Genomic DNA, 19,001 nt, shown 5'->3' with positions numbered 1-19,001 from the left:
CTCACCAAAATATCTGCTTCAATAAAACCCCTAGAAATGGCACATTTTAACCCAATCTTCAAAGAGCAGACACAATACACACAGAACAGGCTGGAATTCATCCATAATTCCCCACCTTGAAGACAGAGAAATGCATAAATCTCATCTCATTACGGCTCTAAGACACCAGACATGACAAAAAAGCTCAGTGACAAAAAGAGAAGCCCATCTCGCCGTGGCTACCTCATCTTGCACTCAACCTCTCACTCAATTCTGGAAATACACATTGTGGGCTTCTATAAACACCATTTTCATTTCCTTTTCAGGGAGTTTTCTATCATCAGTCCTTATTACTGTGCCTAACCATGTCAACTCCACAGAAAAGTTCCAGCCTTCTCTCCAAACATCCCTCAGCCTCTTTCTCAAAGGCCTGTGAGGAAACAGAAGCAAACACAATATAAAAGCACTGGAGCATATGTCTATACACTTTCCACCATCAAAATAGAAAAACTGCTGACCCAGAATTACCCTGAACTGTGTAAGGTTCTCTAAAGACCCCAGGCAATCAACAGAAACGATCTTGGCTCTCTACAAGTCAGAATAATATTTTTCTTTATCTTTTTTTCCTCCTCAGACAAGTACAATGGTAAACTCCCACTGCACGCGATGAGGTCTGTGGTGAGAAGGCTGGAAGGAAGATCAGAGTGCCCAGAGACTGTGAAAAAACAGACACTGGCTTACACGAAACTTGGACTCCAAGCTGTAAGCAAAAAGGATTGGCTTTAGTATGTGCCTTGATGAAAAACCTCCTAAAACCTCTGCTGAGTGTGGCATCCAACTGAGCAAAGTGGAACAGGACTTTCTCTCCAAAGCACAGGCTGGAGAGTTTTCACAGCAGGTGGAAAGGAACAGCAGAGGGGCGTTCTGCCTCAGCAGGAGGTGATGGGGCTACTTTGCTTTTCTAGTAAGGAAAAGTAATTTTTAATGTTCCCTGCTCAATGCTGGATTTGTTGGACTCCTGCTTATGAAGCACACAGCTCTTTGCAGCACAAACTCAAGGACTCTGTTTTTCTCCATCTACTTTGACAACACTGATCTGTTTTTTGTAGGGTTTTCATCTCATTAAATAACTCAAAAAATGATACTTTATTTCATAGCACACCACCAGGAAAAGAAGCACTTCCAGCTGCTGTCATGTAATGACCACCTTAAAGTGCAGTATGGTTTCTCTCAAATTCTCTCAAAAAACTGTTTACAATTGTTGCATCTGAGTAGTGTTATGCATTTCCTTTGATTCTGATGCACAAAAAGAACTGCTTGAGACCCAATCCTGTAGTGGATCAAGGAAATGCAAACAAAGCAACTCCATCTCTCTTTAAATGAATCAGAGAATATCCTGAGTTGGAAGAGACACATGAGAATCATCAAGTCCAAGTCCTCACCTTACCAGTCTGTTCAAATTAAGAATAAATCAGCATCCACTAAGACAGCACTTCCTAAGTTCTCTAGCATACAAAATACTTGTTAGTATTGTTACAACTGTCTTGCCAGCAAAAAAAAGTCAAATAAACCCTGAATCTACTGGCTTCTAATAATCATTTTATGTGTCCTGTGTAAATATACTAGCTACTAAAATGCATGCCTTGAAATACAAAATACTCCAGATCTTCCATGATATCAGTCAGACTGATTCTGCAATAAGAACAGGCAAGATTAATTTGGACCTGAAGATGAACAAGTAGGTAAAACACTGAATAATCTTATTTTGATACATTTGCATTCATGAAAAATACCACTGAAATTCGGAAAACTTTGATTCGTACTTTTTACAAAAAATTGAAAAAAAATATTTCTTTGTTTAGTGTCAGTAATAATTTCGTAACAACATTGCATTCACAGAATTATTCCAAGCTGCCTTTGGACACAAAGTGCCCCAGTGCCAGCCAGTGAGTGGCTTTCAGAGCCAGCTTTGATCCACACGTGGGGAGCTCCCACCCTACCACACCCATTCAAATGTCATGCCTCAGCTCCCAAGGGACACAATAGCAGTTTGAGTGGCAGAGCAGGAAAATAACCCAGAAGCAGTTACACACTTTGTTAGTTCCAAGCTTAACCTGCATTTTTCACCACAGGTGTTTTGCCATTACAACCGGAGTGCTAATATTGCTCTTTTAATGGCTCACCAAGTTCATGAATAAGCCACAAAAAGCAACTCAAGATGTTGGTTTTCCTAGTTTTTACAGAGATGGGGTAATTGAGAGGTGCTTTTAAAAGATTTTATTCTATTGTTAGTCTTGATGAATAGTAAGACATAAGAGATGTACAACTTAATGCTATTCCATCAGAATATTCATGTATTTCTTGGTAATGATACTTTATAAATGTTTTTTATCTATTAGCTTTTGCCACACAATGCTGTTATTACTTCTAACATTAATCACCTATATTTTTCCTCACATAGTCTTGTTATAATACATCTTTCATAGTTCAAATTCTTTAAAATACCCAGTCTTTTTGTAAGACCATATTTTGAAACTTATTGAAACTCGTTTCTGGTTCAATCTCTCTCTCAACAATGTCATCTCTATTCCATGGCCTTCCTAAGTCAGCACACCTTATCTCACTGTTTGCATACAGATGTACAAAACTATATGAACTTTCTGTTAAGTTTAAAGAATTCTTTACAAATCTATTTCTCACATCAAGAGACTGAAGATTTGGCAATTTCCATTTCCAAGGCAGACAAACCAGTATTGTTAATTTTGCCTTCTCCCCTCAGCCTCAGGCATATCAATCACGTTTTTTGAACTCCACTTGTTTCAGTCTCTTCCTTCCCATATCTTTCAGGACAACTTTCATACCTCCAGTGAGCTTCCCAATCCTTTCTTTTTCTATGGATTCTCTGTAAACCAACCCACATGCACCACATTTCTTATCCCATTCCTGGCCTCTGGCAGCCTCACTCTCTGTTGGACAGAGCAAACCATTCCATTAAATTTGGGATATGCTCCAAAGGTTCACAGCAAGCACCCAGGAATGCTCTGTGTGTGTGTCTGGGGAGCACTTGTGCATCAGGGCTCAGAAATTTCATGCTGAGTTCAGCAAAAAGACTGCTGGACCTTGCAACAGCATAAAGAAGCTGTCAGGATGAGAGAGGGGAAGCCATTCACGCTTGGGGAAGTATTTAGGTTTAAAACTATTCATTTCTGATGGAAAACAATCAAAGGGCAAGGAAAAAGAGGCATTCTGTTGTCTATCTGTATTCCAAAATATGCCTTTATTGGTGGAGCAGAGATTTCTGGCAGGGAGTGTGGCTGATGGAGAGAAGTGGATGAACGCAGTGGATACAAAAAATCATCTGCCAAATCATGGACCAAATGGACTGAGAATGGTAAAGAGGCAGCAGCAGAGGCCAGCAAAACACAAAAATGATGGGACTGAAGAGCAGCAGGACCAAAAGCCCCATGGCACTGGACAGGCACAAGCAGGGTATCCTGGAGTTGTTTATGTTGCTGGGTGTGAAGGTCAGCTACTTACAGGCACTTAATGTCAAGAGACATTAACAAAGCCAAAACAGGATCTGACTTCTAAACTGACACTTTGTTCTTACTGACTTCTAATGAGATATATTTTGCAGGGATTTAAGAGGGACAGGCAGCCAGAAGAATTCTTTATTAATCTAAGGATAACATAACATTCGTTATTAATCCAAGGGTAGATAACTGCAATTAGCAGTGGAGAGAAAGGGTTAAACCAGTCAGTTTTGTGCTAAAACAAACAAACAAACAAACAAACAAACAAACAAACAAATCTTTCTTCAATTCAGGCTTAAAGGTTCTCATTTCTTCCGGAACAGAGCACTGATGATTCACAGCTGTTTGGCATCTGCTGCACTTTACCTAAAGAAATGTGTTCTCTTTGTCATCAGATCTCCCCCAACACAGGGATGGAGAACTCTCACCCCCTCCACTGCAGCCTGGATGTTATTAAAGATTCCTTACACATTTCTGATGGTGGAAATCAAGAACTAGGCACCTACAGGCACAGAAATATGAAAGCAGGATCTGCTTATCCACACCCAAGAAATGACATTTTCGCTTAGTACAGGTATTTAATTTGTGAAAGAATCTAAAAGCATCACCCTTCAATTTAAAGCAAGATTTTTATTATGCTCACTGTTAGTGAAAATATTTAAAAACCCCAACCTGGCAGTTAGAAAGGGTAAAATGTGTCTGTTCCTCCTACTTATGATCAGGAAAGTCTCATGTTTACTGCGTGATTCAGAAAATGTAGCTGTTACTGAGCTGCAGCATTTCACCAGTGCAAGATGAGCTAAGCTTTTGGTCATTTTGTTCCAAAATGCAGAAGTTTTTGACCACATGAAACTAATTTTATATATGCCACTGATTCAAAACAAATTTTAAAAAATTTATGTGTTACTTTTGGCATCAAATCATTCTATAGAATCACACGGATAAAATAACTCTGTTAAAACAGCTGTGCAAAGTACTCAAATTGACTTGCTTTCTTCCTTTCCAATAAACCTCTAGCCTGCTTGGAAAGTCCTGTTTTTCCAGACTTCAGTTTGGGAAGCTTATTTGGTAATCAGTCATTTTTTACAGGCACATGCTCTCTTATTTTCTAGCAGCTGTGTACATACAAATTTCCATAAAAACCTACACTTAAAAGATCAAGTTTGGAGGCTTGAAACGTGGTAAAGGAGGAAAGAATAACAGCAGACCACAAGTAGTAGTTGTCAAGATAAATTATAAATAGAAAATATGAAAGCAACTTTTACCTATTTTCTCTTCAAAAACAAAATAAATGCATTAAATTTCCATGCTAATACAAGCACATCCACCAGGAGTGTGTTTGAAATGAATCACTGCCAGCCCTGTAACATTGCCCAAAAACATTAAGAAGAAGCACTTTTCCTAAATGCAATATTTAAAAATTCATTAACAGCAACAAATGTAAAGTTGTGGCCAAAAGATGGCCACAGTTAAAGCAGCTGGTGTGTAAATCACTATAAATGGCACAAGATTTGCATACACAGCCTACAGGGGACATGTATAAAATCCAGAGCCCTCATTATTAGTAAATTCCTGACAATGAGAAGCCCTGAAATAACAGCAAATATTTAACAGCACTTAATGCCAGTACAAACACACATCTGCCCAACAGGGCATAAAAAGACAATTCCTTGGCAAAGCAGGTCAAAATCGGACAGGCAGAGTTAAAATACATTTTAAAAAGTAATTCTGAAAACCGTGCCTGAATAAAGCTCTGGTTTTTGTAAAAGGTAGAAAAGTTACTTGTCTTTGCCAGTTAATCACACATGGTTATGGATAGTCACAGATTTGAGTCCAAAAAACATATTTTTGCTTTAAAAAAGGGTTTGACAGAAGTTAAAAAAGCCAAAACCTGTTATTTATATTATCATTAAAAACAGACAGTAAAATTTTTGGTTTGCTGATGGTGGTGACATTTCTACATTCTACAATCACCAAAGTTGCCAGGAAAAAAATTAACCAAATATATCAAATCCTAAATGGAAATTCAAACAACTTACAGAATATGTGAAGCAGTAGCTTCCCAGCTTGGTTTTAGAAATAAGTTTATTTCCCTGCAAAATTTATTAGTTGTGTTTACGGAGCTCTCTGGTAAGAGGTCAGAACTGAGAAAAGATTCCACTTCAGGCTATTCATCCAAAATTGTACAGACAGCAACAGTAAGTCCAGTGTCACAGGGGGGGAACATAACATCAGGCTGCCTTCCTGCAAAACAACACTTCAGCTTGGAATTCCATGTAATTTTGGAAATATTCTGACTTGGCCAGCAAATATTTGGCTATTGATACACATCAGAATGAAACAATGGACAGTTTTCAGGTGATTTGCAGGTAAATTCCTTGGCATGACCCACTCTGAGTATGGCTCTGACACAGGTAGCTTTAGGTTTTTACAGCAACTGTTAATTACCAATCCTTAATTGTCCTGCCTTTAGAGGGCTCAGGGTGTCAGTGTCCGGGCTGGGGCTGCTCCAAGGGTTCTCCTTCCCCAGGACTTCCAGTCCTGGATGCATTGACATCTTTCAGACTAAAAATTTATATCTATGAGCATTGTTTATGCGTTATTCCTACCAAATCAGCACAAGCCCTGCCACAGCAGGGGCAGTTTGCCATCAAGGCTGAAGCTGTGTTATAATTTCACTGAAGAGAAAGCTGAATTGAGTTCTATGTCTGGCTGCTTGCACCTGGTATCCTGCTATAAAAGGAGATTTTGGACTTCACCTCTCCTCAATACAGAACTTGAAACTAAAGTATCAGAGAACACATGCTTGCTACTGAGGCATGTAATTCCTTCCTTCCTCTTTATTCTAAAATTATTCACGTTACTTACTTGATGAAAAAAAAAAAAAAAGAAGCCCAAGCAACCCAAGCTTCGAGTCAGATTCTTATCACAGGGACCCAGTTCTCAGGCAGCAGTGAAATGCATGCGATCCTGTCAGACAGAAAATAATTTCTTGTTCCTGAATAACAAAACATGTATTTACTACAGATACTGCTTCAGCCATTTAAGAAATATTTTTATGCTTTGCTTTTGTCATTTTATCAATGCTCTATTTGTGTTCAATAGCATCCTGCATTGTACAGAGCAGCAGGATGACAGACCCAATCACTGGAACTTGACATTAACGTGCTCACATTCCATAATCAGCTTGGCTAGAAAAACCATGAAAGAGTGAATTTAATATATGGCAGAACACCAGAAATTTTTTGTTTGTTTGTTTGTTTCAAATTCTGCAAATCATCTCTCAGATTCTGAATAGCAACTAGGCCTACAAGGTTTCCTCTCCCACTAAGCTGGTTTTGTTCATTCTCCTCTGACCATGGCCTCCCAAAGGACCAGGGATGATTTCTCCATCACTGCCTGCACCTGCCAAACTAGAAGATCAGAAGTACTTCTTTGCAGACAAAAACGTTCCTAATTTCCCGTCACTAATATATGATTATTTATACAGCTCTAGCAGCAAAGAGGCAAATGGGAATCCATTGAATATGGCATCAACACCATCATTACTTCAACAAGCCCATTCAGTTAAGAGACAAAATGAGCTACAGTAAAAACTCCTTTAACTACTAGGAAATTCCTATTTACACGAGTATGCCAAGCAGTGCTGACAACAGCAGAGGTGCCCCAGGTCACCTGCAAGCATCAGAATTTTACAGAAAATGGCTCTGAAGGCAAAAGGATAACACTTCATCATTTTTAATTTGCAGGAAATTGCTTCCATGTAAGTTACTGTGTAAAAATACATTCAAATTTGGGAGGGACTATGATTTAAATATGGTTCAAGTTAAAAGGATTAAAATGTGACATGACACAGTGGTAATTACTGCAGTAAATGAAAGGGTCAGCTGTTCTGTGCTTTCTAAAAAGAGGAGTCAAACATCTAACGAAGAAACAAAATCCATAAAAAGTTTTCAACCCGTAATTTTGTATCAATGGACATAGATCTCTCAGACCAGAACACTGAGCCTTCTAGCACCATTATTCTTTCAGCCCAGGGACAGAACCAAGGCCAACAAAAGTGACTTTGTACCCTTGGACTGGGCTGCAGCCCCCAGGACCTGCTCGCGCTGACAGGAAATCGCCGCAGCCTCGAGCCTTCATCTACCCACGTGAACCACAGACCACAGACCAGCCTCTGTTCTCCTCTAATTGTCAACATCTGCTCTGCACAGCTATGAATGATTGTATGACACACACAAAAAAGCTCTCCTACTGACTCCAAAGGCTGTTGGGTTTGTGTTTTTCTTTTTTTTTTTCTTTTTGAAGGCAAAATCTGACGCTGAAGTTTGGCTTCTAGGCTGAGATTTGCATTCTTCTGAAAGATGCCATTAAAATGGAATTCAGGGTAGGTAGGAAAAGCTGATGGTGCTGGTTATTCCTTTCTAAAGTCAGGTGGCCAAATAAATGGCAGTTGAGATAACACATTAATTTCAAATATTGGAGAGAAATGGAGCACCAGCCCACTGGTGGAGGTAGCAAGCTCCATGAGAGGTAGCTGTGATCCCTCTGACTGTTTGATTCATGCCAAGTACAACAAACCAAATAACTCAGCCCTAAAAAAGTGAGGATGCAGGTGTACCAATGGACACATTCAGCCTGACCTGAGTTTCAGTTCAGAGAAGAAACACATTTGAGGACAGCTTAGCAGCACTGCCACTTGATACCTCCACTTTCCTGCTCTTCCAAGAGAGCCATCAGGGCTTCTAAGACTGTCAAACATTTGAATGTAGCAGTTTCTAATTTATTTTCATTTCACAATCACATACTTATTTATTTATTTATAGTAGAAGAGTGCGAGTATGAAAGGTATGGCTAAAACTCTGGGGACACGGCCACACTACAATTTTAGATGGTCACTAGGCCTGGGTTAAAAGCCAGAGGAGGAAGGAAAAAAGGGAGATGCACATCAGCCCATCTGCAGCCCTCATTAGCAGTGGGGCTCTTCATGAGCAGGAGAAGCAGAAGAATGGAAGGAAAAATAATTAAAGAACAAATCACAAGGGCAGTCAGTCCTTGCCAGTGTAATTCTCAGACACTTTTCCAGGGCCGGAACACAACGTGATAAGGTTTTCTCAACTGACTCCTGCACAAAGCAGAGGTTGATTGTTGGCTGCATTTAGGACAATAACAGGGAAAAAAAAAATCTTTTCTCCTTCAGCTGAAATACTCAGGAAATGCACAGAAGGAACAGAACACTGAGAACATAAAGCTAAACACGCCTCTTTTAGTGTCTGCACTAAAATGACTCCTTTATCTCTCCTTCTGGCTTCTGTGATAACAGAGCTGAGATTTCCCTGCAGTTTCCCAGCTGTAAATGCTGTGACAGTTCATTTGCTCCTTGCTAGCCTGGGCTCAGTATCACCTTGCTGGCCTGGCAGTGCTCCAAGTGAAGTGTGTAAAAGTGTGTGAGCACGTGGACAGTCTGGTTTCTCTCAGAAACATTAAAACCCTTTTAAATGCAATTGCCAACCTGGTGACCAACTTACCTTCTTCCTCTGAGGCTTGACTGAGAGAGAGGATTTCATGAACACAGAACTGTTTTCTCCAGTATTTTATAGTCAGAATATTAAGATGACTATTCCTCTGCTACTTTCTTATGAGTGGTTACATTTCAATTTCTTCATTAAAAACTACTAAGTAATCTGCTCCTTGCTAAATGAATGGACAATTAAGGATGTGGTCAACTTTTGGCTCTTTTGTGAAGCATCAGGGGAAGACAAAATTATATGGGGGAAGAGATGAAACCAAGAATGAAGTGAGAAAGTGAAAGCTGTTGAGTGCTGTCACAGCCAAAACAACCACTTCCAAAAGCTGTAGTGGAAGAACATGACAAAAATGAAACAAAACAAAACACACTAAAGAAAATCCAGAGTATAAGATCTGCCCATACAGTCCCAAAGTCCCCAAAATTACAGTGTCAAACCAATGGGTTGCAGAAAAATAAAGGTCTGGATTGCATGCTCAAAATAAATTTCAATTGTCACTGAAACTATTAGGTGATATTAAACACAAACTTGGACCCTGTTTTATTAGCTTTTAAAAAATAACATGGCAAAGGGATTTAAAAGTATGTACACTAGATAAGACAAATCAAACCAGCAGCATTTGTGTAATATGTGCAGTCTGATCAAAATCAAAAAATGCCCAAAAACCAACCCCCTCCCTGAAAAAAAAGGAAAAAAAGCAAGTTTAAGCTGCATTATTGACAGCACACTTATTTTGTCTTTTGTGGCTAGATAAATGCCCCAAAGTGATAAAGATTAAAACATTCTTTTAAGTACAGTTTGAACTATTCACTAGACAGCAAGCAGTTTCTGCAATTTATCTTCTACTTCATAAAATAATCATAACCGTGAGATTCATACAGTCATGATTATATTTATTTCATTCTGACATTATTACAGTATAGGTATGCAAAGAATTACCCAAAATAAATACAGACCTCTTGGCATTCTCTGGAATTATACACCTGAAAATAATAATTCCTTTTACTATACAAACTTTCTGAACACCTCTCTTTTATGTTGACAGTCATGATTCAGAGCCACTCCAGTAAACTCAACACCATAAATGAATGGTACCAAATTAGTCTCATAAAAAGAAGTCTAGTAACATCTGCTTTTTCTGTTTCAGTAGCTCTGAAGAAATCAAAGAAGTAGTCTCCAGCATCTCCTAAATCCTCCTTCTCTGCTTACCTGCAGCATCTGCTTTTATATATTCTCTGTATTCTTTTCATATATATTTGTCGCTCTGTAGCCTGTTATTGTAGCTAGCCCCAATACTGTTCCCTACCCTGATAGGCAGAAAGATAAAATATTCCAGAGGCTCCAAACTGGGGGTCCAAGGCCCCTTCCCTATCTCGGCTCTCTGGAAGCCGAAGTTGAAGCCAGTTTTTGGAGACACATTTTCATAAACAGAGTTTAGTTCCTATCTAAAGCGGGGAGGATTCAGAAAAGGGTTGAATTACCTCACCACTTAGGTCTCTAATTGGGGATTTCTGTCAGTTTTGCTGATTTGCTGAACTTATCAAACCTTATTCACCCCGTGCAGGGGTGGGCATTTTCCGAATCTGCCCCTTGGAGGCCTCCAATAAAGACCAGCCTTTATTCTACCTCCTTTACTGATATTGTCTCCAAAGTGGTGTTTCATTTCGAGGTTCTTTAAGGCATCAGTGGAACTGCATATGCTACTCACCTTTAGGATGATGAAATTGCCATAAGTGCACAGACAAATATCCATTTTTTATGAAAAAGGACACGCTGTTCACAGCTACACTGATCCAAGCTAATGCACTGAAAAGCTCACTGTAATTTATTTGCACAATTTCAGCTCAAGAAATTCTAATCACAGTCCATTTGGCCCAGACTGTAAAAACAGAATAAAAATCCCATGTTCCAGTTTGTCACACTTGTACTAAGGGAAAAAAACACATAAAAATTGAATTACTCATTAAATCCAGAGTCTTAAACTCCAAAGCTGTCAGACTGGACAATGAATCTGACTTTTTTACAACACAGAACTGAAAAATATAAATTCAAACACAACAGTATAACATATACTGTTAATACTTATGAGAGGATAGGGTGGATGTAAATATTTTAAAACTCAGCTTCCTTAAGCAGTTAAAAAATCAGAAAAGCAACTACTGTGGAGACAAATGTCAAACATGGCAGGGTGAAGTCAGTATAAAAAAGTATTAAGGAACAAAATCTTGAGTGTGACAGATCAAATAGAATGTGCTTAACTCATGCTCATACACAATTTTTAAAACAGTGAAAAGCTGTTCAGTGTGCTATTACAAGGGACAAAGAAATTTTTTTTCCTATGTATAAAGCTACAAGAGGGAGTTGCATTGCAGATAAAATATGTTTGAAATCCATGAATTTTTATTACAGTAGAAGCCACAGTAAAAATATTTCCCTTCCTTCTTGGAATCAGCACTTTGATTTTCAAATTCAAAGAAAGCAGATTACAGAAGTGAAAGGTATGTCAGCTCTGTGCTCTCACATATGGACAACCAACTGAAAAATAAACATCACTGAGCTGGAAATGTCTATTTGGAGTGGGCTTTTTGTTTAGAAAGGAAAAAAGAATTAGGGCTACTTCAATATCTTATCTATTACTTTAAAATAAAGACTGGATTTTGTCCCTCAAAAAGTGGAAAAAGTATAGTTCCTTAAACTATAAAAGCTGCAAGTGAAGCTTAAGGGCTGTTTATTTGGAAGTCAGCACAAGGACATCAGGAGGATAAATATGGCAGACCAAACAAGAGTTAAGTGGAGCACTCAGAAACTGGAAGTTATTAGCTAGTTCCATCCATGTCCTTAACTGCAGCTCTAAATTAACAAATCGTCTTCAATTTGTTTTAACATCTTGCCCTATTTTTCAAAGTAATTTTCAAGAATATTGAGGAGACATAAATGGCAATAGTAATTTGGAAGGCCAATTATGCATTTCTGAAAATTCAGTCCTGGACAGTTTTCCTTTACACTTGGCATTACCTGTCCATCTGCTACATCAAATGTCTACAAAAATGGCATTCAGGATGCAAATCTATTGCATTCTTTATTGGTATCATTAATTACTAAAAATACAAGAAAATATCATCAGATGTTTATAGCTCACACAGAAATAGCTGTTTCCTACCAGTGCCATTTCTGTGTCCATCAAAGTCATATCAGGCTTTTTCCGCCACACAAGAATCCGTCATGCTGTAATGCTGCATTCATCAAGAACATTTTGGAATAAAGTCAAACTTATTGTAATCACAAGTCCCTTTTATACTGTATTACAATATTTCTGTTCCATTTTAACATTGCCATGTATTATGAGCCACATTCCAGCCTTGTTTAATCATGCAAATTATCAAGCAAGAGATGAAGAGGAAAAATACAAGTTATTTAACACTCCTTCCCCTATGGGACACCTTTAAACTCATGCAAAACTGCACACACACAAAGCACAAGCTGTATACATTCTGAATTCCAGCAAACCTGTTTCTAAGTTCAAAATATGTGACCCTGAGCTGCCTTTTCATAAAGCCTCACTGGGAAGTTCTAATTGTGCTTTGAGTTCACAGATGTGGCTAAGCCACTTCTCATTAAACTTTCTAGAATTCCATGAACCCTTTGACATGTATTTTCACATGTAAATATAAACACTGTCAAGCTTGTGAAACTTTGGTTCATTCTCCTCCAGAGGAGAACAAGGATCAACCAACCACAAAAGGAAGCAGCCAGTTGGGTTTTTCTTTTTAATATGGTACAGGCTCAATCCCATACAAATACCCATTCCAGATTACTGCTGGAATCTGCTGTAATAACCAGCAACTTTGGCTGTTTCACTCAGCAGAAAAAGATCAGGGTTTCACTATTAATGCCACATTTTTAAATAATATGGGTCAAGGAAGAGGAAACAGTGATCAAAAAAATCCCAAGGAAGTGTTGAGTATCTTTTTATTGAAAGACAACAAACACAAGTGAGCCATTAATAGTGGCAAAGATGTGGGGGGGAGGGAGGGAGGGAATTTCAATCAGCCTTTTCATGTTTTATTCATTCTTAAGTAAGAAAGCCTTTCCCTCTGGCCACTTTTTGCCTTTACTAACATAACCAGACAACAGGCATTGCATACATTCACTGTCAGATTGCTGCCTTGATTATTATTTCAGTTGTGACACAAGGACAGCCAACCCAAGCACTAATAAAGTGGAATTTTCTGTCTGCAGGTAGACAAAACAGCTGCTGTAAGCCAGAGATATTCAATCCGTGGTCCACCTGGAAAATTCATCCTACTTGTAATTTATTCCTACCAGCTTTTGACCACTGAGAAGTTCCCTCTTGAGCCACATGGTGATAATGGAATACTGAGTGCACTGAATTTAAGGAAAGAAAAGGTCCAGCCATGCTGTCAGGTCCTTTTTGCCTTTAAAATAAGCTGCATGCTCTGAGTCCACCACAATGCTGGAACTATTTCCAAACTGAGCATCAGCAGTAAATGCTGTTTTGTAGCATGAATCTTTACCAAATATTAATTAAACTCTAATAAAGGAAGACTTAGTAAGTAGAAAAGCACAGCTATTAAAGCTGTCAGTGAAATGTAACAGGCATCTTTTAGAGCACAGAGATGTGTGTGCTATGAGATGTTAATTACTGCTCTTCTTTCAGGTGGTTGGCAGAGATTATTGCTAAGAACTACAAATCACCTGAGACAATTACCAGATTTATCCAACACCAAGAGCTCCAAGATAATCTGCAAAGTCCAGCGTGTATCAGGAAGTCATACAGCCACAGTCATCCAGACTCACAGTGGCTTTTTCAGACAGTTATTTATCTACATTAGTTATTTATCTACAATCCAGCCTTATCACCCACAGGCCCTTCCTTTTGGCAGGAGTCTCCTCACGAGTCACTCCAAGTTTGCTGCCTGCTTCCTAAGTGAACAACCACGTGAAGGGCTGGAAATGTCTTGTCTTTGAGGAGGAAAAAATGGTAGGTGAGATGGGATTGTGCTTCAGGCGGAACAGAATACTTCACAGGCTGAGAGATTAAACTAACCTAAAGCAGTGATTTAACAGATGTGGACATGAACTCAGCTCTTTTACTTACAGTCAGCAACAGCCCTTAAAATTGACTTGCATAAATATTTGTGCAATTAATCCATCCTTAAAACCATTCAGAACTTTTCACTTACACAGTCCAGTAAACATTTCCAGTGTAAAAGAAGGGCTGCATGATCAAACCTCAATCACATTTACAAGCACAATTTGGATTTGGATATCCTGCTGGATTAGTTTAATCTACATTTTTTTACACTTACTTCAACATCAAAACAGCCAGTGCTCTTAATTTGTTTGCTCATTTGCTTCCTGTACCTGTCACTGTGATCTGCACTTACTGAACAGTTACAATTATCCTTTTTTATTTGTTTTTTTTTACTCTTGGCCAGAAAGAGCAAGTCTTCCAGAACACATGTGTTTAGGGTTTATATCAGTATACCCATAAAAGTGTGGTTTGCTCACCTGTCATTTACACAAAAGATAACACTGAAGAAGCAAATATTGATCTTTTAAAAAGTAGCTTTTTTCATTATCATACTCTCTTTGTACTCTCTCACTCCCACCACACTCTCTGGGATATATATTCTGAAATTTCACGCATACCATAAAGTATCTTTGGAATGTTACAGTATAATTGTTTAGAGAAACATTTAATGGATGAGTAAGCATCAAGAGGCCAGGGCTAAGGGAAAAGTTAAAATGCTGGCAGCATTTTGTATTGAAAGATCCTCTCAGCATGAGGACCGGGGACAAAAAAACCCAAAAAACCCAGCATCCAGCACAGAGGTGTCTGAAGGCACTTCCCAAAATATCTGTCTCCAACCACAGCTCCCAAACCTGGCTTTGGGCACTGCCCAGCACAGCAATCCAGTGTCACAGGATATTGTTTGATCAATAACATAAACAATATGATAAGCAATGTGATCTTGACAATTGGCTCTTTTTCCTTTAGGAATTGATTGCTTGGTTTCCCCATTTCCAGCACAAATAATCTGCATGTGCGTGGTGTGGAAATGCAGTAGAAGTGACTGGAAAGAGCTGGGCACTGAGTACAGAGACAGCTAAAAAAAGCTAAACGTGCTTTCACTACAAGAATCTGCTGCAGATAACATGCTGGAAATTAAAGCAAATTTTCCTCAATTCCCTGAAGGACTGCTCCTCTCAGAGAATCTACAAATCCATTAGCACAGGTCCATCACCATAGATTTTTTGGGGTTTATGTACTGAAGAGAGCTTAAAAAAACTCACACACACACAATAAAGCATGTGATATATCATGGAAGTTAAGTGGGACCTTAAATAATTGATTCATACCCTGATTATTAGAGTACAGCTGAAATTTTACTTTTACTCCCAATTCCTCCTCTGCCCCATAATGTTTTAAGTAAGAAAAAGCAAAATAATTATCCCCCTACATTAATTTCTAATCAGAAGATTACAAAAGCAGAAGTGCCACATGCTCACAGAAACCAAGAGCTCTTTTAGCTCCAAAGTTGGGAAAGCCAAGCTGGCCCAGGCTCGTGTCACAGCTGAAGCTTGTCTGATAATTGGGCACCTAAAAATCTCCCTCCAAGGGAGTCTGTGGTGCTTAACAACATGTGAGTTGGAGCTGGTGCAGCACAATTTCTCCAAAGCTTCAGACACTCATGGAATTCTCAGAAATCTACTGTCTTTGAGGAACTTCTGTTTCTGCATTCAGCTTAATGGAGAACAGGTAGCACATTAAAAAATAATGAAGAACACACAAATAGGGTGAATCTCTAAAGCTCATCTTGTTAAACTCATTAACTACCACAAGTTCTGCTGGTTCCAAACCCAATGTATGATCCAAAATTGCTGATGTACATGTAAATTGTGTGACTCTAAATTATATGTAAAAATAATGCATTTATTAAGGCTTTAAGAGGTATTTGTAGCATGTAAGACTGCAAGGGACTTCCCAGGTCATCATATTTGCATCCTACTGTTGGAAACACAATACTAATCTCTTCCAGAACACATTGATTCCCATTTTATTTAAAATGAGGTTTGGGGTTTTTTTTGCATAATCTCAAAATCAGAATATTTGTTTTAATTTTCCACTTAACTCATCAAAGATCAAGTGGCCATTTAGCTGAAGCACTTCAGATTGTGTAGGACAAGCTTTTACAGCCTCAAGCTTTTCTTCCTCTTTTCCAGCACAGTGGTCCAGATGCTGTCATCAGATGAATACATTGGTTTAAAACTGTATTTTTTCTAATGCCACACTCACAGGCAAATCCAAATATTCCTTGGGTAACTTCTTCTGTAATTACTCTGCCTTGGTGAATTACAGGGAGCTGTAATACCACTGGTGATTTTAAAACACAGTCTGTAGATTACTCCTTGTGTTACAATGACCATAGCAGGGCCTGTTAGTGGTTGTTTGGTTTTTTTTTTTTGGAGTTAGAAGAACACAACAGAGTTTATAATGAAGTCTAACCAATAAGGATATGTTAATCTTTTCAACCACTTAAATCCAAGGAAATCAAAACCAAATGTCTTTCTAACACAGCATCCCAAAACCCAAGCCCAAATACTTGGATCTCAAAGCCTGCTGGGATGTTTTCTGCAAACCATCCATTAGATTTCTTCTATTCTGTACAACATTCCTCCACAAGCTGCATTGATTTCTTCCACAGCTTAACTTGTTTTTGCCAAAGTCTCTTTTAGTCTCTATTTTAGTTCAGCATTGGCCTCCTGCCTAATGAAACAACTGTTCTTTATGCCAAAAACTGTCATCTTCAGTTGCACAAGATGCATCTCACTTACAAACAATGCATAATGAGCCCAATATTTAATGCCTGAAAAACTGTTTTAAATGATCCCAAGCAAAACTTAAACAGATACAGGAGGGGTCAGTACCTTGGGTGGGAGAAGAACCATTCTCATGAAAGATTTTTTTTTCTCTTTTGTATTTAAGTCCACTTTTTGAAAAGAAAACCATACTTTTTGAACATGAAAGCATATGTAGTTAACACAGGCAGCAGTAAGACATGTAGGGCTCAGTCCAAACCTGAAAGCTTCATTCTCACTCAGGGTGAGGTCATTGTTCTGTAATGATCACCTGCACCATGACCTTGACTTCTCTTGAACAAACCATGTTTCAATATGAGAATCTGGTAACCTTCATAAACTATCAAGCACTGCTTATGACTGAGAAAAATCCATGCAAATAAACCTGTTATGCTATTTTCCTGCTGCCATTTCTGACCCAGCTGAAGCAGAGATACCTGTGTTAGGAGCTGTTCCTGGGTGAGGTTATTGATCCAGCGAGTGTATCGTTCAGTGGAGTCCAGTGGCTCTCTTCTGACTTGGCAACCAATAATCTAAAGCAAAATGACACAAATCCCCTAGGTTAAACTCTGTACACCCACGTGGCAACAAAACAGTATCACAAAATAAACATTCAAAACATGGCAACTCCAAGAATTAAGATAATCCATACAGACCTTACTAGCCCCCTCCTATGTTCTTAAGATAATATGGTACAGTTGCTCTGTTCAAATGTTAAATAGTTACAGACTTTAAAGGTCTCTAGAAAACACTGAGGACCATCTTTCCAATAACCTCATTCTTGGGAATATTGGAACCATTTTGGTTGAAATTTTCAAAGGAAATTTTCCATAGGTAGACATCTAGAATGCAAAATTTCAACCAAAAGTTATTTCAGCAAATGAAAATTGGAATTTGAGTAACACCAGATTATCCTGCCAACAGTCCCATACCCTATAATACCCCCCATTACTTTTAATTATTATAAAATAAGCAAAATCCCCTTCATATTCTGAATTGTGTTGTTCATGGCAGAACAGTGGAGACACCTCATTTTGATTTGGTCACTGGAGCACTGTACACCCATGTGAGCGATATCTCCTAATTTAATACTGTTCTGCAGCTGTACAGGTTAAATATGAATTTTATTATGTCAGTAGGTGTTAAGAAAGCTTCCAATATGCATCAGAGAACATCAGCAGGATCACATATTACCTGTATCTGCACAGACACATATTAATGCAATTTCACAGAAACACTGAACTGTTCACAAATCTCTGATTAGACAAGGAAAAAGCTGAGGAGAACCCCAGGAGTGTGACTGGACAGAACTCTGCCCCTCCTGAAATCTGCAGTCTACACAAAACCTTCAGGGTACCACAGGACATAATTATGCAAAGTATAAACTGGTTTATATCAACTGGTTTATACCAACTACTGCACTCCCATCATACTGCAACTCTCCATTTCTCTTCCTGATTTTTAAGGTGCTTCCCACTGAGGATGTGTCTGTCCACTGAGAACTAACACCACAGGGTTTTAGTGTTTCTGAACACCAATTTCTGGTAGCCAAGTTCTGTTCAAGAACAGGTGGGAAACTGCCTTGGTTCATTTTCCATCCTGATCATTCATAAATCTTCCAGGTATCCTTGTTTGCAGAGCTTTAAACTGCAGAGAGATGTGAGCAGTCAGGCCGGAGCTCTGCATGTGCAGTTGTGAATACTTTTGATGTGGGAACAAAAACACCATGAGAAGATCTTGCTGGGGGACTGCTGGCAATGAAACACACCAATTTAGAATATGATTAAGTACAATCAAAATAATAAGCATGGAGAAAAAGAAAATGTTATTTGCTTATCCCATAAGAATAAACCAGAATCTCTGAACTAGGAAATGTTTCCTCAATGACAACAACAAATTACTGTGAAAAACTTCAGTTCTCATCCTAACTTAACCCTCACATTACAGCTAAGTTATACTAAGATATTTTCAAAAGGTTAACCTAAAATTCTTTTAAACTGAATATCAATTAGAAGAGTTCATAGAGATGTTTTTACAGCACACCACAGAGATAAAACCCTGCAAAAGTCATGGCAGA

At 38.6% G+C, this 19,001-nt stretch overlaps 1 protein-coding gene across 11 annotated transcripts in view; it reads right to left on the bottom strand.

Moving 5' to 3' along the window:
- B3GNTL1 (UDP-GlcNAc:betaGal beta-1,3-N-acetylglucosaminyltransferase like 1) overlaps positions 1 to 19,001 on the bottom strand; it is a 104,277-nt gene that overhangs the window by 56,856 nt on the left and 28,420 nt on the right. For all 11 annotated transcript variants that reach the window (XM_068209352.1, XM_068209355.1, XM_068209356.1 and 8 more), the window contains one exon: positions 17,362 to 17,457. In XM_068209352.1, coding sequence (XP_068065453.1) covers positions 17,362 to 17,457 — 96 coding nt within the window. The remainder of the gene's footprint in view (positions 1 to 17,361; positions 17,458 to 19,001) is intronic.

This window comes from Anomalospiza imberbis, chromosome 19, assembly GCF_031753505.1.
Source record: "Anomalospiza imberbis isolate Cuckoo-Finch-1a 21T00152 chromosome 19, ASM3175350v1, whole genome shotgun sequence".
NCBI classification, from domain to species: domain Eukaryota; kingdom Metazoa; phylum Chordata; class Aves; order Passeriformes; family Viduidae; genus Anomalospiza; species Anomalospiza imberbis.
The sequence above is the reverse complement of the archived record's forward strand: the minus strand, read 5'-3'. Positions and strand labels throughout refer to the sequence as shown.